This window comes from Rhamphochromis longiceps, linkage group LG7, assembly GCF_057381845.1.
Source record: "Rhamphochromis longiceps isolate RC_006_pf linkage group LG7, R_longiceps_female_GT1.1, whole genome shotgun sequence".
Lineage (NCBI taxonomy): Eukaryota > Metazoa > Chordata > Actinopteri > Cichliformes > Cichlidae > Rhamphochromis > Rhamphochromis longiceps.
The window spans coordinates 40,694,569-40,719,877 of NC_140563.1; the positions used below are offsets into that span (position 1 = coordinate 40,694,569).

At 40.1% G+C, this 25,309-nt stretch overlaps 4 protein-coding genes across 5 annotated transcripts in view; 1 reads left to right on the forward strand and 3 right to left on the reverse strand.

The window, feature by feature from the left end:
- lrp13b (low-density lipoprotein receptor related-protein 13 b) overlaps positions 1-6,239 on the reverse strand; it is a 28,707-nt gene extending 22,468 nt beyond the window's left edge. Inside the window, exons 1-12 of the mRNA XM_085413658.1 lie at positions 6,175-6,239; positions 5,476-5,598; positions 4,977-5,222; positions 4,368-4,481; positions 4,142-4,261; positions 3,758-3,883; positions 3,127-3,330; positions 2,833-3,001; positions 2,469-2,637; positions 870-1,092; positions 540-659; positions 158-376 (exon numbers count right to left, since the gene is read on the reverse strand). Of these exons, the coding sequence (XP_085269784.1) occupies positions 158-376; positions 540-659; positions 870-1,092; positions 2,469-2,637; positions 2,833-3,001; positions 3,127-3,330; positions 3,758-3,883; positions 4,142-4,261; positions 4,368-4,481; positions 4,977-5,222; positions 5,476-5,598; positions 6,175-6,232 (1,891 nt within the window). The 5' untranslated portion in view covers positions 6,233-6,239. The remainder of the gene's footprint in view (positions 1-157; positions 377-539; positions 660-869; positions 1,093-2,468; positions 2,638-2,832; positions 3,002-3,126; positions 3,331-3,757; positions 3,884-4,141; positions 4,262-4,367; positions 4,482-4,976; positions 5,223-5,475; positions 5,599-6,174) is intronic.
- A 1,646-nt stretch (positions 6,240-7,885) lies between these two features.
- Positions 7,886-9,937, forward strand: LOC146665870 (nodal homolog 2-A-like). The gene is made up of 3 exons (XM_085411231.1): positions 7,886-8,275; positions 8,573-9,327; positions 9,430-9,937. The coding sequence occupies exons 1-3, from the start codon at positions 7,975-7,977 to the stop codon at positions 9,580-9,582; spliced, it is 1,209 nt and encodes a 402-aa protein (XP_085267357.1). The 5' UTR covers positions 7,886-7,974; the 3' UTR covers positions 9,583-9,937.
- A 2,500-nt stretch (positions 9,938-12,437) lies between these two features.
- Positions 12,438-15,917, reverse strand: LOC146665871 (eukaryotic translation initiation factor 4E-binding protein 1-like). The gene is made up of 3 exons (XM_085413661.1): positions 15,644-15,917; positions 13,320-13,511; positions 12,438-12,790 (listed from the first exon to the last, which is right to left on the reverse strand). Exons 1-3 carry the CDS (start codon positions 15,777-15,779, stop codon positions 12,759-12,761), a joined length of 360 nt encoding a protein of 119 aa, XP_085269787.1. The 5' UTR covers positions 15,780-15,917; the 3' UTR covers positions 12,438-12,758.
- Positions 15,918-17,226: 1,309 nt separating this feature from the next.
- ank1b (ankyrin 1, erythrocytic b) overlaps positions 17,227-25,309 on the reverse strand; it is a 78,310-nt gene continuing 70,227 nt past the window's right edge. The window contains exons 38-41 of one of the 2 annotated variants that reach the window (XM_085413665.1): positions 24,561-25,215; positions 24,299-24,434; positions 23,749-23,820; positions 17,227-21,905 (exon numbers count right to left, since the gene is read on the reverse strand). In XM_085413665.1, coding sequence (XP_085269791.1) covers positions 21,843-21,905; positions 23,749-23,820; positions 24,299-24,434; positions 24,561-25,215 — 926 coding nt within the window. In that variant the 3' untranslated portion in view covers positions 17,227-21,842. The other variant, XM_085413666.1, reaches the window with a different exon arrangement.

The window sequence follows — 25,309 nt, forward strand, 5'->3', positions numbered from 1 at the left end:
TAGAAATAAGTTGAAAGAAGGTATGTTGACAGCCATTTAAGGTAGAAACTAATTAAGTCTTAACATTTTTTTTAAACTGTTGAACCACCACTCTTAATATGATTTTTGTCACTGCACATCAGTAATAAGCAACATATGTGAACAAATCCGTGCTAACCTGGCAAAGGTGTTGGGACCAGCTCAGCGGTGGCCGCTGTTAAACTGATGCGTTGAATGTGGCCAGTTTGGTTTGCCCAGTAAAGCCAGTCTCTGTCCCAGTCAATCTCAAAAGAGAGGATCCCCTCATTGGTGGTGAAAAGCTGGCTTTCAATGAACCCTTTATCTTCCAACTCCAACAAGATGATTTCCGTATTTGTAGCATAGAGAAACCGTGGATCTGTGACAGTGAATAATATTACAGATCATCTTTTGTGTTTTCTTGTAAAGTGTAAATGCATTTTTATTTAACCACAACTGATTTAATAAGTTTGGACCAGAATTAAAAGTTATGTCTTTTTTTACACTAACAAAAGGTGAAAAGAAAGTTTTAGGAAACCTACTTTCACATGTCTCATCCAGCAACAGCAATTTGAGGTTTGGACAAGAGCAGGTGAATCCAAGAGGGTTGCTTTTAGTTAGCTGGCAGAGGTGACAGGGTGTTTTTACACATGCAGAATAACCTGATGAAGACAATGAGAGGACTATTAGGTGCAACACAATCCACTATGAAGACCAAGAAAGCTCTATTAACAACTTTTAAATACATTTAACAACTTCAACCTTGTTTTGTATCCAATTTAAAACAGCTTAAATTGCATATAAATTTAAAAACAGATCTTCAGATAGGAAAACTGATCAACGACCATGTTTGAGAATAACATAAGATTTACCTTGAGGCTGTTGTAGCTCATGGTAAACCGCTAATACTGGCAGTGTGGGTTCCCATATAAATTTTCTCTGGCTCAGTTGAGTCTGTGGAGCCTGCCAGAGTCCTTTGTTATCAACCCAATAAAACGAACTTTCAAACACAGCAAGGCTCTGCGGTGCTCTCCTGCTGAACAGTCCTGTGTAGGAGTAACGGCCACTCCCATCCACCTTCACAGTCTCTATGGACTGAACGGGGAGACAAAAAAAAAAAAAAGTCATCATGACCGAGTGTGAGTATTTTAGCCAACGTTATTTTATTAAGAACAGCAAAGAGCTCAAACTATGACTCCCTCACCCTCGTCAGGTTACATAGAAGAGATTGTTGTGATGTATAGAAAGGAAAAATGTGAGAATATGACACATCTGTGATGGAGAGGTAAAATATCTGCTGAGTGAAATACAATCACGTGAGCATTTGTTCCTCACAACTCTGTAGTGACTTATGGAAAATTAAATATATTCTTATGGCTTGCAAAGTTTTAAGCAGAAAGCCATTTCTTTCTAAAAAGAACATGGTGTCATTTCAGCATGACAGATTTGCAAAGATGCAAATCAAGCCACAAGACCTCTGTAGCCAAATTTCTCCACTGTGGTCTCATCTGTCTGAAGGACATTGTTCCAATGGCTAAACATTATGGTTAGGACCACCACAAACACCACATAGCAACTGTCAAACACAGCGGTGGAGAGGTGGTTTGGGTTTGTTTTGCAGCCACGGGACTTGCAGTGGTTGAGTCAACTATAAAACCTTTGGATATCAAAATATTCTAGAGTCAAACGCGAGGCCACCTGTCGGATGGCTAAGGCATGGGACAAGTAACAGGACTATGATCCCAAACACAGCAGCAAATCTACAACAGGGCGGCTGAAAGGGCTGCAACAGTCCAGTCAAAGTCTAGACCTCAACTAGATTGAAATTCTGTGCTGGGGCCTTAAGAGAGCTGCACATCAACAACCTTAATGAATTAAAGCAATGCTGTAAAGAAGAGTGAGCCAGAGACTAAAAATCAAACAAATGTGTTGCTGACAAGGTTTAAAAGCTACTGAATCATGCTTTTGAATCCTGTAAAAAAACTATGAACTACTTCACGAAATCAAAGTTAACGCTTTTCAAATTCTCCTACCATCTCACATGTGTAATACAGAGAAAAACGTATCTGAGAGCTTCAGGATAAAAAGACTTTGTTGGGGTAAAAATAACAGTGCCATGTGGTGAGAAAAAAAAAAAAGTAGGGCACACAGACAAACTTTTTTAGATTACGCTCTTTAAAGTTAATAATAAAGTAAATGCTTTTTGATTTCAAGTGTATCCCACAGGGGTGGCATTTGCATTTATTTATAATAAATAAAATCAATACATGCCCAGGAGTGACCGAACTAGTCCCAGATATGTAAACTTTTTCTTTTTTTAATTATTTTAATTATTTCTAATAATGAGAAAAAAAAAATCTGAGCACTTCTGATCAGGAACAAAGCAGCAAATAAAAATAGTTTCTATGCAACAGGCCCCGTGTGTGATGAACTGTGATGGAGAACATTTGGGCTTTTGATCCAAATCTCACCCTCTTAAAATCACTGATCCAGTACAGCCGTCTGGCAGCTACATCAGCAGTGAGGCTGTGGGCAGACTGAGCAGTGATGACTGCCAGAGAGCTTCTTTCTGAGGCATCCATCCAAGACTTTTCTATTGTTGCTCTGTCACCTGGACCTGTATTGATCCAGAACATCAAGCTGGGAGGCAGAAAGCAGCGAATATGAATAAGCAGCACTAAGCAGTGCATCATCGATTTTCATCAACGTGTAAAATAGTAACTGCATATCCTGTATTTGACATACCCTAAAATGTTGACCTTTATCCACCATTATGCCCGAATGAAATATCAAATTTGATCACTTTAAAATTCAGTCACATGTAGCCATACAGACCTTTCTACAGGCATAACGACCAGCTCTGAGGGCCTGATGTTTTTGCTGAGCAGAGCAGTGTAACTTTTTCCATCAGAACTCTGCAGGTAGATTGACTCAGTCTTCTTGTTGGTCCAGAACAGATTCCCACTGAGCCAGTCACAAGCTAAACCTTTGATACCAGGCTCTCCTGTTTAAGAACAATAAACAAATAAATTAATGGTTGGCAAGTAGAATATAACTACGAAAAAAATAAAAATATGCAAGAAACAATTTAATGTGAGGATACGTTCTTGAATTAAAGAGTAAACCAACCAGTATAGGCTGTCCAGCTTTGCTGTCCATCACTTTTGTAAATGTTGCCACGGCTGTCAGCCCAGTAGTACCACCCCCGCGCAACATCAAACGCCAAGGCCACAGAGTCAAATGTTGAACTCTGAATAATTTCAAACTGTTGAGATTTCACATTCAATAATCCTAAAGCTGTCCCCCCAACCAGCAGCAATCGGACAGGATTAGCTGTAAATGCAGATTCATACAGGACACCGTTAGTGACGCTTATCCAATAATTCATGTGATTCATTTAATCATCAAGGCCTCACTTGATAAATTTGCATTTACAGGAAAAGTCTTTGATTACCTAACTGCTCTTTGTCCTTGATCAAACAGAGTTTATAGCTTTTGTCACCACCTTACCGACATCAAAGTCACCTATTAGCATATCATTAATCAGACATCATAAGTGCACTTTGATGTTGGTGTTGATCGTTTAAGAGGACAAAACCAAATCCAGAATGGATTCTGACAGCATAACAAAGGCCTTACACCCATTAGCTTTGTCCTAGCAAAGTCCTTGACTCAAGTTGGTACCAAACAAATTGGTGGAACATTATATCGACAGAATGTAGCGTCAATTTTATAAACAGGAAAAACACTTTCACTTCACCTGAAGCCACACATGTTGAGTTTTCATTTAGTTTGAATCCCGCTCTGCAGTAGCAATAGTAAGAACCGATGGTGTTACTGCAGTGATGAGCACAGGGGTCGAAAGGTGGAGCACATTCATCCAAATCTGTAAGAAATTAAGAGTAAACATGTGCCAGCATGCATTTTAAAAAATGTATCTGGAAAATTACAAAGTCGCAGATATCAATTACTCCTGGAGTTGCATGAAAACAGGATCAGGGATTAAGGAATCATCTGCTCCTTTAGAAGGACACGGACACCTCGTACTTCAAAACCTTTATTCTTTCTTTAATTTAGCATTATTTTGGTTTCTGCTATAAAACCTAGTATTGAAGGTAAACTGTCATCATCTTGTCCCACACACCTTCACAGTCTGTTCCATTAGGAGACAGCTTATATCCAGCAGGACAAGAACACAGAACTCCCCTGGGTTCGTCAGTGCACACATGGCTACATCCACCATTGTCCATAACGCAGGCACGCCCTGCAGGAGGCGGAATTTTAAGCATCAGCGTCACAGAAGACGACTTAATAGACAAAAACCATTGTATATTAGTGTTTTTTGTGATAATGAGTTGCTTTAAGCGTACCGCAGGTTATGGGCTCATCGCTTTCATCAGAACAGTGAAACGTGCCATCGCACTGCTCGTCAGCAGATAGACATGTCCCCTCAGGACACCGTATGCTGCCCTCACTGCACAAATCTGGGAGAAAAATATATACATTAACCTTTTTAAGAATCAGGATAAAGATTTAAATGTTCATTTTTAGTTGCATGATGCATCAGTGCATGAAAAGGTGTATTCACACTTTAACTCAAACGTTTTTGATTCCATCCAAAAATATGCCATTTTACCTCTGGTCATCTGGATTTACCTCTGCTGATAGCCTTGATTTGTATTTCAGTACATTTAACATGATTATGTCCCCATTTAACTTTAATTAATATATATATATATATATATATATATATATATATATATATATATATATATATATATATATATATCTCTATCTATCTCAGAACAAATGAGTCTATAAATATGTCTTAGTGGATGATAAAAATCCAAAATATTTAAAGAATTGTTACAGCATAGCTGGATCTGTAATGGAAAAATGTGACTTTTGGTAGTTTTGTTTAGAAAGTGTCACAAATACACAGAATGATATTTAGTTTCTTGTTAGGGCATTTTCCTCACCACAGTCCTTTTCATCAGAGTTGTCCATGCAGTCATCTATTCCATTGCACCTCAGCTCTTTAGGGATGCAGATGTGATTTTGACATGTCCAGTCAGAGTCCAGGCAGCCCTCTGTGACTGGACAGTTCTCCTCATCGGAGCCAGTGGGACACTGCTTTTGTCCATCGCAGCGGGCCGATGCTTTAACACAGCCAACAGAGTCCACACAAGCAAACTGACCTGGCGGACAATCAGAGCCTCGGAGTCCTGAAGGAAAGAAAACAAAAACATTAAAAGGTTCCATTTATTTACCCCTGAACCAACAACCTACACTTGCAGCTCAGGGGAGAAAAAAAATGTCCTTTGCCTTTTGTGCTTCATTTAAAAGTTGTTTTGTTCAACATCACTTAAAGAGTCTCAAACTACAGGAAAACAAAAATAGATAATACTGTAATGTGTAAAGTTATGAGTTTTTTTCCCCCCCCACAGGTTTGGGGGGGGGGGGGGGGGGGGAGCCCACCAGTGCAGTCCACTTCATCTGATCCATCCAGACAATCTCCATCTCCATCACATCTCCACACAGCAGGAATACACCCGCCATCGTCACACTGCCACTGGTCATGACTGCACTCCGAGATTTGTCCTACAAAATGTGAAGAGTATGAACAAGAAATAAATGTGGTCAGACAAATTAAAACAATAACTTCCTCACTGGTTGTAATTGTATTAACAAAAAGTTGTACAATCATATGACATGTGAGTGGGAAAAGATGCAAAGCAGTCAGAAATAGATGTTTAATATTCTATTTAAAATTTCTAATTAGAAAGACGACTTTCATACGGTTAAATGAATATCAAATGAAGTACATATCAGCTCATGATTCTCGGCGTACCTTTGCATGATTTGATCTAAATAAGTACTTCAGTGCTAAATAGGATCCAATGAACGGCGACTTTCGCTTATTTTAAACGTCCTGAAACTCTAATGTTGCTAGTTTCATACTAACTTGTCTCGTTGTTACAATCATTCTGATTAGGCAAACTCCATGAAGCACAGATTATTTGAAATATAGCTCGTAACCCTGAACATCCCTCTGCCGCACACAAGCAAAACCCTGACATATAGCGAACCCTAAAATCCACCCCGCAGAAACAGGTTTGCCTATTTTTGTGAAACTGAAAGTGTCTACCCTTGGATAGTCAAAGAAAAAAAAAATACCTCTCAAAACTCTCAAATGCGCCAGAAAAATCAAACAAACCAACAGGCGCCAATCCATGTCGACCTGCGCGGCTCATCTGGATAAACAGCAGCAGCTGAGAGGAAACGCTTTTATCCGGTAGCTGCGGCGGATAGAGTCACTTCCGATCAAGTTAAAAACAAGAAATAAAATTTGATTTATTCCGCTGTGTTTAAACTTAAACTCGACGTTTTCTTAAAAAGTGCCAAATAAAACATACTTACATTATTTTTAATAATAGCAACCGCACCCTTGAATTAAGTTAATTTAAAGTTGCATTTGGAGAGCTTTCTTTTTTTTAATTAGCTGGTGATGAAGTTCTACCACCAAGTCAGGCTGATGAATTATTGCCCATTGCGAAAGGTTTTGTGGTTTTACGCACGGAAGAACAGTTACGATGTGTGTGCATGCAGTGATATTTTTGCACTGTCTTTCTAGATAATGATGTTAGTATTTCAGGCTCAACATGGTACCGTGTTACTGTGTGTGCAGTGCACTTTAAGGTTTTCATCTGGTTGTGTTACGTGCGCGCTGTTACATGAAAACATGAATTATATCCAATATGAAATTCTTTCGTTATGTCAATTAATGAAACAATTTGACAGTAGGCTACTGCTTTTCATTCGTCCAACTAATTGAAACGAATTAGTTAAAGTTTTACATAAAACTAGCTAGTTTGAATAAATTTGTTTGATGTTGTCACAATGACTTAAAGGAATAAAACGACACCTTTGAACAGTTTCACCTTTTGTTAAATGTTTTCATCAGAAGCACGGCAGCTTTGTACATGGGCTCTTTCTTCTTTTAACTGAGGTCCCGAAGCTGTTTAGTTTATGAATGGAAACGATTAGCGGGCAGTTATCACTCTGGGTGTGTTAGCTTTTAATGGCTTTAGCGTCCGATGAAAGTCGTGTGCCTTTGGAAACGCAATATTACGCAAGGAATGACTTACAGTTCCTAAAACAGTGGCCCAAATTAATTATACTGTCTTTGAACTTTCCCTTGATTTTAATTGTTTTTCTATATGTATTGATATTATATTATATTATATTATATTATATTATATTATATTATATTATATTATATTATTCTGATAATATGCCGGAACACACGCATTGCAGGTTTCTTTTAAAACAGTAAATTAAGGAGATCACCGGTTTGCTTCCGCATATTTTCATATTGTTTATTAATATTTTGCTGATTAGGCTTCCTGATATTTATTGAAAATGTTCAGTTCGTTTTATTCATTTCTGAGCACTGACATCCCTTTAAGATTAACAATACATTAAAATTAAATTTAATTAATTAAAAAAATAACAAACAAAAATCGTATTTATTTTGGTCTAAAATAACCTGTTATATTTTCCGCTTGTGTCCTGGACAGAAATAGGACACAAGGGGTTGCGCAGTTTGTTAATGATGTCATACAAAAAAAAGCAGTTTTTTTGATTAACTCTCTTGTTTCTCCCAATTAATCAAGGCGCAATTGTGTAGCTCATAATCTCTTTAGCTAAAAATATTATCATGCCTTTTAATCTGAGGGATCGCCAGTATACAAAACATCAATCAGAGTGGGGGACTCCACTTCAAAGAGCACTCTGTTTCGATAGCCCATAGGAGGTCCCTGTTATACCGCTTAGATCACAGGCGTCCTTCAGCCATTAGAGGCCTGACAGCTGTCTTCAAAGAACTTCAGAGAGACACGCGTGATTATAAATCCGGTTCTGGGACTACACCTGATCATTCTGGATCTGCCTACCGAAGAGACAACACGACAAATTATGAAGAGCCGAGCTGTGGATTTCGCTTTTGCGCTTCTTCTTCTAGTGGATTTGGTTCAGGCTCTCGCCATCCCTAAGATGCACCCTGATAAACTGCTCCGTGGGAGGAAAGCTCGGGACGGTGGGGCCAGACACGCTGCACAGAGGCACCGCTTTAACAGTCTGCCGCACTACATGATCCATCTCTACCGGGTCATGCTGATCGAAGACCAGATCAGTACTCAGGCTGACAGCGTGCCCCACAGTTGGAACGAAGAAAATCTTCACAGCTCCGATTCTGTGATCAGCCTGGTCGCTAAGAGTGAGTATTTAACATCAGGGAAATTACGAAAACGGGCTTAGGTATTTTGAAAGCCATTTGAAAGCCACGTAGCCCAACTTTTCTTTTAGAAAATATGGATGAAAAAGAATAATTTACAAACAGAAGAACTTCATAAATACATTTAGCAGCAAAATGTACTTTAGTTTGACACACTACTACAAAATGTGTTTTTTTTTCTCTATTCCCCTTTAATAGTTTGCATGTCTATTGTTAAACAAGTCATAGCTTTACCCTGTGGTATAATTCTAAAAATGTCTTTTATCGTATCTGTTTCAGGCTGCCAGCAGATTGGCAGGAGATGGTCCCTCACTTTTGACATGTCCTCCATGTCTGCAAGCGACATTGTCCAGCTGGCTGAGCTTCGCATCCGCCTGCCAGCTTTTAAAGAATCTTCCAGCGCTTCAATAGACATCTACCATTCCCACAGTGAGCGGTGCATGCACTGCCCCGAGAATAGGCTGCTTCTTGGCCACCTTAGAGTTCATCCCAGTTCACTGATGTCGCCGTCCTCCTGGAAAGTGTTCAACATGACGCACATAGTCCATCGCTGGTTGCAGCATCGGGGGCATTTCGCAAAGAGGATGGGGGAAGAGAAGCCAGAGGAGAGAGAGCAGGAGCATGAATTATTTCAGCACCTTACAGCTGACAGGGTCATCATGGTGGTCTTCTTAAAGCATGAAGCAAAGGACCAGCGAGTACCAATGCTCATCCGCACAGCAAAGCACTCCAAGTACGCTGGTCTGGGCAGGGAGCACGTACCCTCCAGGATGAGGAGTAGCAGAGAAAAGAGGGACCAGCAGACCCAGCAGCAGAGAGAGGAGGGTGGGAGAGATGCTCCCAGCGACAAGGCAACACAAGAGGAGAAAAAGGATCATCTGTGCAGGAAGGTGGACATGTGGGTGGACTTTGAGAAACTCGGCTGGAGTGAGTGGATTGTCTATCCCAAACGATACAACGCTTATCGCTGCAAAGGGACCTGTCCCACACCAGTAGATGAGACCTACACCCCTACTAACCACGCATACATACAGGTAAGACTGAAACACCTCATCATATGCAACAGTACTGATAATGCCCCAACAGCATGAATAGATGTTCTCTAATCAATTATTTTCTTCTTCTCCGCTCTCCAGAGCCTGTTGAATTATCATCATCCAGACAAGGCACCCTGTCTGTCTTGTGTGCCCACACACCTGGCACCAATCTCCATGCTGTACTTCGAAGATGGAAAGATGGTCATGAGGCATCAAGACGACATGGTGGTGGAGGAGTGTGGCTGCCAATGAGGGAAACGCCTGCAGAAGGGAAATCATATAACCCTTCAACTTGTGAACCACGGGACCAAAGGGGTCTACAGCGAGAGTACTGGGATCTCAGAGCGGCAAAGTGGGTGCGTGTCTGCTGGCACAGAGCTGTCCAGGACAGAGACTGCTGATGTGATGCAGGAAGCTTCTAGTATATATCCTGGACGATTCTCTCTAAATTACAGAGCTAAACAGTTATGAAACAGCTTCTGTTTATAGGAAATTATGTGGGACTATAAGCTGTGCCTTTTAATAGCCATGTCTCAAAAGGCACGACATGATCACAGACTTAAGCACTATATTGTCACAGAAACTATGTTGTTTTTATGCTTCAAGACTGAACCTCTAATACCATTGAAATTACAGAATGGTTTACTGTAAGCGCTTTAATTATTATCATTATCATTATTATTAATATTCTTTATTGAGACGTTTGGGTCACATTGACCTATTTGTATATTTGCTATATAGGCCATAATAGAGCAATAAATTGTTTTTTTTTCTCTTAAGCAACTTGACCAAATTGTGTTTTCATTTTGAAATGTTGGTGGTAAAGAAATATTCTTACCTGTTAACAGAAAAACCACACACTAGAATTAAAAGCACAGGAGTTGTTGGGTTTTGGTGTCCAAGGCTGTAGATGGAAATGTCTCACAAACAGCCCCTGACTGTACAAAGGTAACAAACAAACAAACAAACAAACAAACAAACAAACAAACAAACAAACAAACAAACAAACAAACAAACAAACAAACAAACAAACAAACAAACAAACAACCCAGGATCTAGATACTGCTGAACAAAACACTAGAAGGCACTTAGGTCTATTGGGTCTGTGTCATTTGGATTAGAGAAGGCTAATAGTATAAATTCACACCCAATTCACACCCAAAATTATACATACACCCCCACTAATATTTGGTTGAATGTTCCTTAGTAAGTTCAAAACCAACAAGTTGTTTTTGGTAGCCATATCAAGCACCTGGCATAATTCTGGCTGGATATCTGACCACTCCTCTTGGCAAAATTGGTAGAGTTCATTTGGTTTCCTGGCAAGTACATGGCTTTTAACCGTAGTCTGCAAACTTTCAATTGTGATGATGTTGGGGTTTCAAAAAGGTCACATCAGGAGCTTAATGTCTGCTTTGTTCCAAAATGAGAGATCATGTCCTGTGGAACAGCCAACTATTGACACTATGTCCAAATTTCAACCATCTAACTGCTGATTTGAGGTGAAGTTGAATAATTATGAGATTATTCCATTCACTTTGTGCAATGTAACAGTACCACCAGCAAAACTGCCCAAGGGCATGATGCCAACAGTTGGGACAGTGTTCATAGGTTTGAAAGCCACCTTTACCCTTCCTTAACATAGCTTTTGTTATTGTGACCAAATACCTCAATATTTGTGTTATCTAACTGCAAATTGCAGTCAAACTCGAAGGTGATGATTTTGGAGCAGGGGCTTCTTTCTTGGTCGACACCCTCTCAGTCAATGTTGATATAAAGCTCACGTCACTTTGGACACTGACGCTAATATTTCAGCAGTTTCCACTTCGTGGCAGGCTTGAACTCTGGTGGTTCCTGAGTTTTTCTTGAACATCCTAAACAATTTCCTCTCATCCTGTATTTACATATAATTGTCAGATGGCTGTGGAGTTGGCAGTTGTCTAGAAATGGCTTCAAGAAACCTTCCTAACTTGTGTAGATCTCTTTATTGAGTTCCTCGGACTTCCCCGTTGTTCTGAGTGTCGTTGTTTCCAATGAGCACTGTTAAACAAACGAAAAGAGAAACTACCAGGAGTTAATCAATAATCACCCAAATAATTTCAAACTTGTGCAGATAAAAAAAACTACACCTTGAAAAAAGAACAGTTCAAAAAAATAATTAAAAGTCCCAAATTACCAGGGTATTCATGCTGATGAGAACTGTGTGCAAACATCTGACCGTATCCAATATCTTTTATCACATTGCTGCATGTTGTGAGTCTCATTAAAAGCAGCCCTAAAATATAAAACATAAGCACCTTTACATCTGAGGTCATAAAATACAGCAGTCATCTATTTACCAGTTTTATTAGACAACTATTTATGATGCAGTTAAACATCATATTTCATTGACACTGCTTGAAATTAACAACCCCGAGGTAAGGATGCCCAATAAGTTTAAATGCCTGTTTTCATCTTTCCCCTCCGTCTCCTCATCGCTTCCTCTTCTCACACCTCTGATGGGAGGCACTAAGATCTGAAGAGAGGAGTTACCGATAGATAAAATGAAGGGACCAAAAATGCAGATAAGGTCAGGAGAGGTGAATGAAGAAAACATCTCATCTTACTGCATGTAAATATGTTTATCATTATATTGTAACCCTTCCAAAAAATGGAGATTTAAAATAAATATGAACTTGTCCTCACAATAGTTTCACAAAATATTCTTTAGATTTTACACCAGAAAGTTATTTGGGTCATTGTCACTCACCAAACCACCTAAGCTGAGGCTGCAGCTACCCGCAACACTACAGGATGCACTGTGGGTATATTTTAGCTTAGTTTTAGTGTTATAGCTTCTGTTGTTAGAGCTTTGGGTCACTTTGGTTTTTCCACAAACAAAGCCTTCTTATTCTCTAGCCAACAATAGCACGAAAAAGAAAGTTTCCCTCAGTAGTTGCTGATGATCAGACCAAAACTTAAAGATAACAAATACATTCATCAGACTTCCAGAAAGATGGTCGCAAATGATTTCTAAAGTTGAACTTCAGTTAACAGTTTGTCTGCTGACACCAAATGGTCAGAGTCACTTACTGCAAGGTGTGAAATAAGACTTCACTATAAACAGATCGGTCTCTCTCTTTTTTTATTGGTAAAAACAAATTAAAGACAAGTCATCAAAGTTGAGAAATGAATGAAATTACATAAAATTTTAATTATTTAATTGTAACAAAACCTTGACTTATTTGTCAAATATTTCACAAATCATACAAAGAAAAGAAACTGTTCATGCACACTTGAACAGGAGAGGCATTACAAAACGTTTTCAGAGCAATTCTGAACACAGATTACACAGAAAAAAGGCTCATCGTTTTAAAAGATATGCTTTTTTAATACCGGTAAACAAAAACTATAAACTATGTTGCTTTAATCCTTAAAGCTGACCCGCTTTAGATGTCCATCTCAAACTGGGCATCTTCACCTATAAAAGAAAAAACAACAACAACAAAAAATGGACAATTAATAGAAATAAGAGTTTAATGAAGTTTCCTATGTAACGTCGTGTGCACATTGCTCATATTGAAGGTGATACAATCACATTCAATCGGTTGCTATGAAACAACGTGTAATCCCCGACTGGTTGGCAGTGGTTCCTAGACACTGTTGGCTGTTGCTGAATAAAATTAGTTGCACGCAAGGTGCTGCATCAAAAACCTTCTAGTGATTGATTTGGTCGCTAGCAGATCACCACAGCTACCTGCAGTTTTCCATGTTTGTCGTCAACAAAAGAAAGTGGACATGAAGAATGTTTGCCTGCAAAGTTTCATAATGTGTAAAGTTTACTTTGAAATGATTGGCCCTTAAGAAATTGTTTTCCCACCTGCTGCCATCAACAACCACTCAATCAGTCAAGGAATCCTTATTTTTGCCAAATGGTCACAGACTGGTCTCCACTGCAAAGCTTTACAAGCTCATGTGCATTTTCCCATCTTTATTATGCACACGTTTACCTGCGCTCTCTGCATGCACGCTGTGGTCCGTGTTGTTGCTGAGCGACTGATCGGGCTGGTTTGTGTCGCTGGAGGCATCGGGCTTGAGTGGCCGAGTGACGCCTGGGATGTCAGGCAGGTTGGGCGGCGTGCGAGTCAGGGGAGATGTCCGACACTGCAGGAGGAACTTCCTGTCGTAGATGATTCTGGTACCTGCGGGTTAGCATTTTCTTAAAGTGATGACTATTTGGGAAAATTCCAGTACAGCAGATAATCCTTGTACACACTAAAACAGATTTCAAAATAAAAATAACATGGAATAAATCAAATGTAAACAATGATGAAATAAAATAAAGATTAAAACTACTACTATTAATCTAAACTTTAAACATGTTGGTGCGCAAATAGCTTGCCTGCTTTTCTCTGCTAGTGTGACCCAACAATGCACAGGTCCATACACGCCCATGACATTTAGCCCAATTTTGCAGCCCATATCAGCTATGTTGGTACATATTCAGTGACTCACTTGTGTTTTATCTGTGTCCCACCTGCTAATGTTACAGGACACAGTATCAGTTGTAGTGGGCATGTGCTTCTGAATCAGGTTTCTCATGACCGCTGAGGGAAAACATTTTCTTTTTTAACTTTTATCTCTGCAGTTGAAGCTTCCCAAGGCCCCAGCTTGTCAATGTTTAAAATAAAACAATGGCAGCCCCCAAAATGAGAAAAAAAAAAAAAAGGTCAAAACTGAGCTTACTGCTGGTCCAGGTCCTGAGTACGGCCTCAGATGATCTCTGTTGTGTGTAGCTTGACCAATTCAGTTTAGATTAAAATATTTTCTTTTGGCTACAGCTTTAAAGTTTTCTGAAATGTTCACATTAGCAGTTGGCATTTTATGTTGGTTGGTGAGTAAGCTTTTGGATTTTTTTTTGTGATCTCTCACAATCATTAGTCCCACTTGTTCATGATTAATACAACCAGTGTGTCCATGTTTAGTAAACATGTTGCTATTGCAGCTCAAAAACAGGCTGCTGTAATACCAGGACTATAAATAGGATGTGACTGAGCACAGGCCAACATTTGACCTTACAGTCGTAAACTGTATATGCAAGTAAACATAGGCTGCACACTGCCCATACTCTTGGATAATGACACTGAAGCTGCCATTCATAAGTGACGACTTCCACATTAGATTAAAGCTTATGCACATAAAAACCTCATGCAGAGGGGGCAAAATGCTAGATTTTGTAACCAGAGCCATCAGACACATGCAGTTATAAGTCTCCAATCAGCATAAATGGGAAAATAATTAAGGGCGGAGGAATAAAGCCATGTAAAATACACTGAAATAATCTCTGGTTTTGTTAAACAACTGCAGTACGTGGATCCATAAAGTACTGCTTCTGCTAGTTGTTATACTTCGGGACACACCAACGCTGTCAAACATTAACAAGACAACATGACAGGACCTCAGTTACCTCCATTACCACGAACTGTTTTTGGAGCTGGATTTCAAACATAACTCCAAATATCTCTCTCTTTTTGTTTTTGTCAGGCACAAGTATACAGCACTTTTTGGATATCTTTTAAAAAAATTATCCCACTCGGCTGCACATTTATTAAATTTGAGTATACTATTTTTAATAGCTGTACAGTATTTTTTTTAATGTTGTAAATTTGTTGTAAAAGATCTTATTTCTTGTTTTTTATTTTATATTCTTTACTTTTATGTGAATCTCCATGCCCCGTCTGCCTGCCACGTTACTGCTGGAATACGTGGATTTCCGCAGTGGGGGACTATAAAGGATATTTCTATTCTATTTCTCTGTCTCTAAGTCATATGGATAAGCTAATCATGATTTTGGGATACTAAGTAAACTGCAGTGTTGGAACTTTTGTTTAAAATTCTGAGGTATATAAAAGCAAATAAACTGTCTTTATAATTTTTTTTCCGATTAGCATCTGAAGAGGAAAATAATTCACATGTGAGCAAACCTTTTGGCTTTTGAGACCAAAACAAAAGTTGGTGCTGCTGCTTTCTAAACTCCTTAACCCTCTGCATACCCCTGACATGTACAAACTGTTCAAACTGCTGCTTTCAGGTAGGTGCTACAGAGAGCTGTTTACTCAACCAGCCGCTCAGGCTGTCACCCACTGTTGTGTCATTCAGGTCATATGCACATATGCATTACTGAGTTTTGCAAGTACAGTTTGTATAGTTTCTTAAGACTTTCTGTAATAGGCGTGTACTGCCTATTTAAAAAAAAAAAAAAAAGCAAATAAAGAGTAAAAATAAATACGGATTATTCTGAATCCCTCTCTTTCCTCATTCTGGACATCAGTACCTCCAGGCGTGGTGCTGAACAGAGTTCCTCCCGGGGTCGTGGAGTAGTCGTTTGGCAAATGCGCAGCGTCGTGGATAGCGACCCGCCTGACGGCGGGGATATCCCGGTTCCTGGTGGCCTGGCCTCCCGCTGACATCTCTCAACTCTATGCGCTAATGACACTCCACAGATGAGGAGAGCTGCATGTACGCCCGCAGACTGAGCATGGAAAGCTACACTATGCCTCCACGTGCTCTGAGAAAACCCAAAACAACATCCCAGGAACTTCCTACAAAACGACACGTGGGGCGGTGGGCTATGATTGGCTGAAACTAGGGGGCGTCACTTGATGTTGACAGTGGATGTTGTAGTTTTTTCCTCCCTCCTAATCTGCAGCAATCAAATACATGCAATGGTACATTTCTGCAAGAACACTTTACAGCAACAGCAACAATAAAAATATACAGCAAACACATTTTATAAGACATTTGTCGTGCGATTAAAATGCACAACTGTTCAAAATGTACAAAAGATTTTCAAAACCAACACAGAGGTAGGCTACAATCATGCAAATTTCTACAACGGGATGGAAATGTAGTGATTTCAATGACAAAGAAGTTCAGTTTGTATACTTACAGTGGATGATAGCGTAAATGGCATTCTTAAGCACATTCCACAAATCAGTATATGATCAACTACAGTAAAAACATATTTATGAAGAGAAAACACTGTGACAGTTAAAAATATTAATCATGCTCTTTTTGAGTTTCTTTCTTCAGCCTTTTAACCATACATGACAGTACAATAAATTAGCAGTCTGTGCATATTTGTACATTTGGCAGACCAAAAGGATCTTTCTTCTTCCTTCTTCTTTCTTAACTGCTTAACACTAAAAACTGACGATTCAAAGAAGCTGAAGCCAATCCCGTTTATTCAATCACCACTTTGTGGGGAAAAGAACAATTAGACGTGAGATATCTGAAGTTCTCGTGTATGTATGTATTGTGTATGTGCAACTGCTTTGTACGGAAGCGTAGAGCTGCCACCCAGGCAAAAGAAAAATACAAGTGTAGCACGGTATAACGTGAAAGGTTTATTGTTCTAACAAGATACTTTTCCTGTTTGTACAATATAATATTTATATTGTACGAACGTGATAATTATGTATATTGTAATAACGTGATATTATGTTGTTCAAACGTGAAAAGTATATTGTACAAACAGGAAAAGTATCTTGTTAGAACAATAAACCTTTCACGTTATAACGTGATACACTTGTATTTTTCTTTTGCCTGGGTGGCAGCTCTACGCTTCCGTAGCTTTGGGACATTTTCCTCGAAAATAAGGTTTCAGATGCATAAGAAGGGAATAAATATTGCATAAAATTATTGGATCTGTCGAATAAAACATTAAGAAGATGCATGTTTGTAACTTCTCAGACATCCAGGACACACGTCTGTGTCTTGAGGTGTGAGACGGTACCAATTCAGTGATACATCCACAGAGTAAAAAGACGGCACTTAAATGCACTTGCTGCGAAAACAACACACCACATTTATGTCACATCTTTGTTTATTAATTCTTGTAAATGGTTTGAGCTGGTGTACAGGGTAAGATGATCTATACATATCTTCATGTCAGAATGACTCTGATTGAAAGGCTTGTATACATATTCACGTTGGTTTATCCTCTCTCCGGGACAATACAAAAGAAAAGAAAACAAGTGGTCATAGCTACAAAGCCTCTACATTCCCCATGACGTGGACGTCGGCCTAGTCTAGATAATGCTTAAAGAACATCCATAATAACTCTATGAGGGTGCATAGCATTCTAATTAAATATATTTTGTCATATATTTATACATATATTTTCATAAAAACATCTTTTTTTTGTGCATGTGCGCAGTTGCATTTCTTAGGATAGAGTAATATGATATTGCGTTTACATTGTCATGTATCCATTCTAAAGGAGTATAGGTGATCTTTATTCTTTGCAACAGTTAAAATTTTACAATACTCTTTAAAATACATTGCTGTAGGTTACACGTCCTCTCAGATCACATGCCTGGGAAATTGCGGTCTCTCTTCTTCCCGCTGATCCAACCAGAATTGGAACCAAACATCATGATCATTATCATCATCATCATACACACACACACACTCACAAACACTCGCATACTGTACATACAAACACTGGGGAAGTGCACAGGATCACAGACAAGTTTAATTCAGACGGCAAATCCAAATGATCTATGTATGGAAACATAATTAAACTACTTCATACATCATTTTGCTTTGTGGAGACTTTTTTTTTTCAGGATTTCAAATGTGACTAAGCAGGAAGTTAAGCAGGAAGACAGCTCCTTAAAGTCAAAGTTATGATCCTTAAGATTTTAGTCTTGGCTGATGCCTCTGGGGGAAGTAAGCATGTTTTAAGAGTACTGACTACACTCAAAAAAATCTGTTGTGGGATGAACACATTTTAATCATGGCACCTATTTCCATGTGATTTAACCAAGTACAATAACCCATTTTTGACCATGTCAAACCAACACATTTGGCATTTGGTGGTTTAATGTAATCAGATTACGTTGGATCAATGTAGTATACTTACATTGACTTGAAGTGATTTATTTAAATTTGTAGAGTGAAATTTGTTTTAATTCATGCTACACAAGTTAAAAACTTTAGGAAAACACAATGAAATCTTGTTGTTTGAACAACTACTTTGTTAGTGAAGGCAATTACTGCTAGTCTTGCTTAATGAACCAATATGGGGGTTGATGATTTCATAGAGACAAACAATCATTTGCACTTACAGTCATGGGTAATTTAGAATCACCAATTAACCTAACTCTAATTACACACTGCAAACCAGACAGATTGTGGATAAATAAATAAACGATAACGTGTGCAGTGTCCCTTGGTTTTTCCTGCCAGATCCAAACCTTGCTTGTGCCATCTGGTTCCAAGGAAACACAAATTAACAACCAAAATGCTGAAATTGAAGCTTCAAAGTGGGTCTCTACAAATCAGTGGGTGAGACATACTGTGAGATTATGGGAGCTATGGCCAATTTCTTTTATAAAATGTCAGTGACCAGATTTGCAGTCACTTCAAAAATATAGTATATCAATTAAGTGCAAACATTTTTCCAAAGTTTCTTCACATACAAAAGAAAAGCAACAGTTCAATCAGAGCTCCAACAAAATCATGGGATTAGCACTAAACTTTAGGACTGTTGCATGCATCCACCATTTTACATCCACTACGGTCACACAGTTTTTTCATGAACCAGTTTCTTGCTGCTGATAATAAAACTAATCTACTAAGGGATGCAAATTGAAAAACCTCTGACCTTTAACAGCATCAAAATACATTTTTTAGAGTATTAATCTTAAGGATTAAAACCTCAACACAGAAATAAAACATCTGGATCCAACCCCCATTCTTGTGCTGATACAGTAAAAGTCTTAAAGACTAACAGAGTGATTGTGGGAGCTGTGAAGTCGAGTGGGCGTCTTGTTTGTCATTTGTTGACTTTATCTTCAGCATAATGGCCGATTAGGTAAGATTACACAATAACGTGCATCGACAATTGAAGGTATACATATGAGAAGATAATTGTTTTATATTTATCTGGTGAAAGGAAAATCTTTTGCCTGTGCTTCAACAAAATTTATTTGGCTTTTTTTTTTTTCCAATCTGTGACAAAAAAACAACCACCCAACAAACAAAAAATGAGTAAAGACAAAAATAACCAACAGTGGTGTCACAGCAGGAGCAGCACACCAGCGAGGTTAAGTAGACATGCTGGCACTGACCACACACTCAGTGTTTTTTGGTCTAATGTGAATCACACAACTAAACTACACACACACTTGCACCAAACCACCCTGCTCCACCAAGAAAAAGTAAAAACCCAAACCAAAAAAAGCCCACGCATCACCATCCCACCTCAAACAGCCCCAACAGAAAACTCTAAATCGCTCACTTGTGTCCCACATTTGTCTTTGAGAGGATGACTCAGAACTTAGAAACAAACATCTTTTGTTCTTTCTGATAGAGCAGAACTGAAAACCTGAGTGAAGTAACAGTGGAAAACGTGCTATTATCCCATGAGGTTCTCGTGCATGGACTGGGCGTGGAAAGTAAGTGCATTTGCGTGATGTATAACCAATGTGTTCATTCATCCGGTCTCACTCATTCAGGCTACAGTAGCATTTACAGTACTTATGGGAGATATAGGTGATTTTAAGGAAATGCGTGCTACTATGATGTAACTCCTTCATGCTGCTGCCAACCAGTTTCTGCATAAAGTGTTTCAGAGGTGATGAGCTGATGATTTACAGAAACACAAGTTGAATTATCCAGGGAAAAAAAGAAGGAAAACAGAGTTCGGTGGATTCCGCCTCATGGCAGCAGCAAGCTTCTTAACAGATATTAAATGAAGATATCCTGGTTTATATTTTGCTACGTTAAGTGCTGAAACACAAACACTCTCCGGCCTCCAAGGTCTCGCACTGCTACAGCTGAGTCATCTCATCTTGCATCAGTACGTCCTGACTCACTCACTTCAAGGGCGAGCTTCAATGCCAAATGCTGTTCATCCAGATACAGTTTGTGTCTTCTCTGAGGAAACCAGTCTTTTACAGTTGCCGTTCCATCTTCATGTTTTTTTTTGTTTCTGTGTATTATTGCTGTGGCAAACTCCAAAGAAAACAAGAAAAAAACAACAACAACAACACTGACCAGGCAATAATTATTTAACCGTGTGATCTATGTTTGTGTGTTTCTGGAAATGTGTTCATATATGTTTCTGTGCTTTTGCCTGTGCTATATATGAATGTGGGTCTTGACAGTTCACGAGTCTGGGGTCAGTGTTAATAAGACGATCACAGTGCTACCTGTCTGCCATTTCACTCTCGCTTAGAAATCCTCAAATCACGGCATCGTCACACGAATGAGATCCTTCATGTTTTCTTCACCACAATTTGAAATATTGACTCAAAAATTCAACAGTGATGCGCTACAGCCACTGCAAGCAGATAAAAGAGGGAGCACAGAGGGTTTGGAGGACCTTTAGATGCTGATGGGAGAGGACTGTGATTTGACTGCATATAGACTGAGGCTACTGATAGATTATGGGTGAAGGTAAAGTACGCTACTGGGGAAAAAAAAGAAAACAAAAAAAGCAATGGAAGAGCACAGAAAAGCTTGAGGGAATAGAAAGTCAAGCTTTGTGCCCTCAGAGCTGCTGTACAATGCAATCGAGCACCCACGCTTTTTCCAAAGAAAACATTCCCGCTGTCTGAAAACATTCCCCCTGAAAACACGAGGGGAGCTAGAGGTTAATTTCTCATCCGCAGTCAAACAAAGCTGAAACCCAAAGTGGACGAGTCCCAAAGAAACAATGAGGAGCGATCTTCATCCACAAAGGAAAAAAAATTAAAAATGTAAAAAAACGCACGCGGACAAGAAGTCACGAGCAGGGCAGCACGGCGGCTTTCTCATTCCAGCGCTGAGCACGCCGTGACATTACAGGGACAACAAGCCAATCATGGGGAAGGGCTCAGCGCCAAGCCGGAAGCAAGAAACACATGCGGTAGAGAAAAATACACGCACACACACATACACACACTGACACATGTCCACGTAGCATAGAGTGCATATATCACATTTAGAATAACAGGGCAAAGGGTCCAGTGAAAGAAGCGTTGGGAGGCTCAGCAGAGGCTTAGCTGTATAGAGAACCATCCATTGAGGGACTTCTTTTTTTGGCTGTAGTGTTATTAGACTCAACTTGCTGAAACAAACCACTCCAGTTGGGGGAAAGAAGGCCCTTAAAAAAAGCCTGTAACCCTTATGTGGGTCCGCCCCCGTACCTTGTACCCCTTCAGTTTGTAGATAATGACAGTTCAAAAGGGCATGCACCAGCAGTCATCATGCGATTACAGTTCACAGGAAGCACTTTGTTGCTTTTTTTTTTCTTAGTTGTTTAACTAACATTTATGTTTTTTTGTATAAAAAAGAAAAAGAAACGGTATCGTCATGCCTTAGTCTAGTTGATTTTTTTTTTTACAAATATTATAAAACTACAAGTTTAATTCCTGTTTTTTTTTCTCCTCTTCTATTTTGTTTTGTGGTGCTCCATGGTCACAGGTTGAGGATGATTCTGTTTGTTTTTTTGTTTTTTTAAATAGTCTGCACTTCCTCCATGCTCATTTTCCTCTGCGGTCCGGTCGTGTTTTCGTGGAGGATGGTTTGGCAGTGGCTTTCCGGTCCTACAAAACAGAGACAAGGAGTACACCAGTAGATATGCATCACATGGGCTAAATTAGTCTTAGCTTCTATAAAATCACTGCCAAAGTTTAACAAATGAGACAAAACGACGTATGAGAGATGATTAGGCTCTAACAGGCTCCAACAGGGTGCCGTAGAAGGCATCTATCCAAGCACTGGGATGCACTAGTGCTTGTGTCCCATACCTGAAGGGATGGGCAGAAAGTGTATTTCAGTGTTTAACTCTCCGCAGACTGCTGCGCTGCACTGACTGAGCGCCCTTTCTCACATCCACCGCCACCTGGAGCAAGGAGGCAGGGAGGAAGGAAGGAAGGAAGGAAGGAAACAACACTTGGACCAGTTAACGGCTGAAGCCTCCATGTGAAACCAGAGCAGGAAACTAACTTGTCTGCCCACCTGGCCGCTGTGGCTCACAAATTTACCATCATTTCACAGTTAATCAGCCAATCAGTCACAAAAGATTTCATGCCATACAAATGCCCGTTTTTATAATGTCATTTTTAAAAAGCTTTTTTTTAATGATGATCTCTGAATCATAATTGGTTTAAGTTCATATCTGCTGTCAACATTTGCCTTGTGGCTGCTGTTAATTTCCCACCCTGTTGGCCAGGCTTTGTGAATAACTCACAGTAAAAAGCACGGGGTTTGCAGTGCTTGGGTGTGACAAAAGGTTATCAGTGTTAACTAAAACTGAAAGTAGGTGTGAAGAAGGTTTCAACTAAAGTTCAAATTAAAACTAAAACAAGTGAGAATTTTTACCAAATGAACTAGAACTGAAAATATACAGAAAATAAATAAATTCAATTAAAAAAAAAAAAAATAGAATAGAGCGATGATTGTCCTATTCCAATGGTCTGAATGGCCAGAGTCCTTCAAACTTATATAAGGGGGAAAGGTGGCTCATTACAGCCAAAGTATGCAGAAGTGCTGAATGTATAGCATATTGAATCTTTAAGCAGACTGATTACATCAGTAGAAGACCGCACCAGCAGCTAACTGACGCTACTGTCTTTGCAGGCTCATCAAAACTGGATGAAAGAACATTGGAAAAATGTCTGGTCTCATAAGTCTTTCGAACACAAGATAAAATGGCAGGGACCACATTTTATGCAAATAACGTGAAAGCATGGCTCCATCCTGCCATACATCAGTGGTTCAGGTTTGAGTCGATGGTGTAATGGTGCAGGGATATTTTCTTGGGACACCTTCAGCCGGTGAATACTGACTGACCAACAGCCTACTTAGTGTAGTTGATGACCACCTCCATCCCTTTATGTCCAACTTCATTTGCTGCTTTTCTGATCTTTCACTATACTTCCCCAATTCTTCCTGTTCATAGTGAACTCCATTGCAACTTCCCTGTGCAACTTTTCAGAAAGTCCGGCAGGCTATGTGCTGTTGAATTTTGGAGCTTTGCAGGCAAGCACATCTGCACTGGTTGCAGAGTCACAATCCTTCCCTTTGTGCAGCCAAAGACCTTTGGCAAATGTTTTAGTATTTGTCAGTTTGGTCAAATATGTCAACGCAATATGCACAAAGACATTTCACTGCTGTGAGTCAAGGTTTTGCATTGTAATGTCTCTTGGAATTACTTACATTTTGCCCATGACAAGCACCCAAATGTCACCATGAAAAATAGGTAAACTCAAAAAAAGCAACTGAACAATCAAAACTAGACTGAAATGAGCAAATCCACCATGAAAGCTGAACTCAAAATAAGTGAATAAATAAAATTACACAAAACTCATAACAAATAAACAACAATTATAATGTTGGTATGACCATGATTCACTGCAAATGAAAAATACCCACAAAGTGACTCACCTTTCTAGCAAGTGCATTTCCACGTTCTTCAACAAACTGTGCCTCAGCAACATACTCCTCCTTCTCCTCTCTCTGTTAAGAAAAAAAAGGCCACAATTTATATATATTTATAAAATCCATTTCTAATTCTTAACAAGGTGTTCTCAATCACAAATGTTAAATCATATTAATGGGCAGCTTTTCATTAGATGTGTTGAGCTGTGCAACACATCATTCTGCTCTGGTTCTGTGACTGATTGTGGTCAATCATCTGTTCTGATGATCGTTCAGTGAGATTAAGCTGTTGATGATTTTTTAAAAAAAAAATCAAACTGAATGACGATCTTCCCGGTTGATCATTAAAAAAAGAAAACATGGAAAAGATGTTCCCCCTCCAGGCGCAGGGAGCGGCAGGTGGTCGGCGTTGCAACCTGACCTGTCCCCGCCTCTGCTCCTGTTCCCAAGCTCGCTGGCCTGCCTCCTGATGAGAGAAGCCCAGCCCCTTGTCAAAGGGCTGCGTGCCCTGCAGGAGGCGCCCACGCAGCACATGAGAGTAACCAGTGTCACACACCGGAGTCAGCAGAGCCTCCTGGGCCACGTGCAAGCCTGGCACGTTGCCGTCACGCGTTGATGACACCGAGCCCACCCAGCCTTGTAGGGAGTCCTTGTCTGGCATGTAGGGTTGAAATGCTCCTCCTCCCACCATCCTGAAAAGCAGAATGTGAATAGACCAGAGGGAAGGGAAACAAAGAAAGCACATATGTTAATTCTGAGTACAGGCAGTGGAAAAGAAACAAATATAGAGTGATGGCGATCACACACAGTTGACTTACCGGTTGTCTCCGTTGTGCTCTGTAGCTCGACCCAGCCCCGTTATCTCACACCTCTGGGAGTACACCTGTTGGCCTGAAACAACAGAAATCCCTTCCACTGAGCCCAGCCCTACCATTCCACCTCCTCCTTTTGTTCCTCCTCCTACAGCCACACTCTCCACTCTCCTCACGTCCGACCTCTGACCTCCCAGCTGGCCATTTAGATTGACCTTGGGAACGGCACCACTGGCTCTCACCCTGTCCCTTTCCGCCAGTGCACTTGCTGGCTCCTGTGGTGCCTCCTCCTCCTCAACCTCCCCTTCCTCCTCCTCCTCCTCCTCTTCCTCCAGCTCCATGATGGAGCCGCTGGCCCCGCTGGCTCCACTGCTTGGGCGACCCAAGCTGCAGGGTAAGGAGAGTGTGGCGCCCTCTGAGTCGTCAGCCCGACTGCTTCCCTCTAGTGATGAGTCCTCCACTGTAACCAGAGAGGGGCTGACCCCTGCTGGCCACACCTGAACGTCCGACATCTCCATTAATGTATCTTCCTCTGTGGTGGCAATGGGGGCGCACTCGAGGCTGGAGACCTCTTGCCAGTAGGGCTCCACGCCCAGTGGAGATGGCAAGCTGTACTGCATGGAGGCCGGGGACAGAAGCTCCTCCTGCACCAGCCCATAACCTGGAGGGAAAACAGGAGCGAGACAAGAGATAGACTAACACCAAGCAGGCACAGCCACTGAGAGGATGGGGAGGTGGTGGGACAACTGTTTCTC

Bases quoted from the DNA above. Each gene is read 5' to 3' on its own strand.
- LOC146665870 (XM_085411231.1), top strand. From the start codon at position 7,975: ATGAAGAGCCGAGCTGTGGATTTCGCTTTTGCGCTTCTTCTTCTAGTG. The intron at 8,276-8,572 runs GTGAGTATTTAA...TATCTGTTTCAG, and splicing joins GATCAGCCTGGTCGCTAAGA to GCTGCCAGCAGATTGGCAGG. The intron at 9,328-9,429 runs GTAAGACTGAAA...TCCGCTCTCCAG, and splicing joins CTAACCACGCATACATACAG to AGCCTGTTGAATTATCATCA.
- LOC146665871 (XM_085413661.1), bottom strand. From the start codon at position 15,779: ATGTCAGCGGGAGGCCAGGCCACCAGGAACCGGGATATCCCCGCCGTC. The intron at 13,512-15,643 runs GTACTGATGTCC...GCTAACCCGCAG, and splicing joins GTTCAGCACCACGCCTGGAG to GTACCAGAATCATCTACGAC. The intron at 12,791-13,319 runs GTAAACGTGTGC...TTTCTTTTATAG, and splicing joins CGTGCATGCAGAGAGCGCAG to GTGAAGATGCCCAGTTTGAG.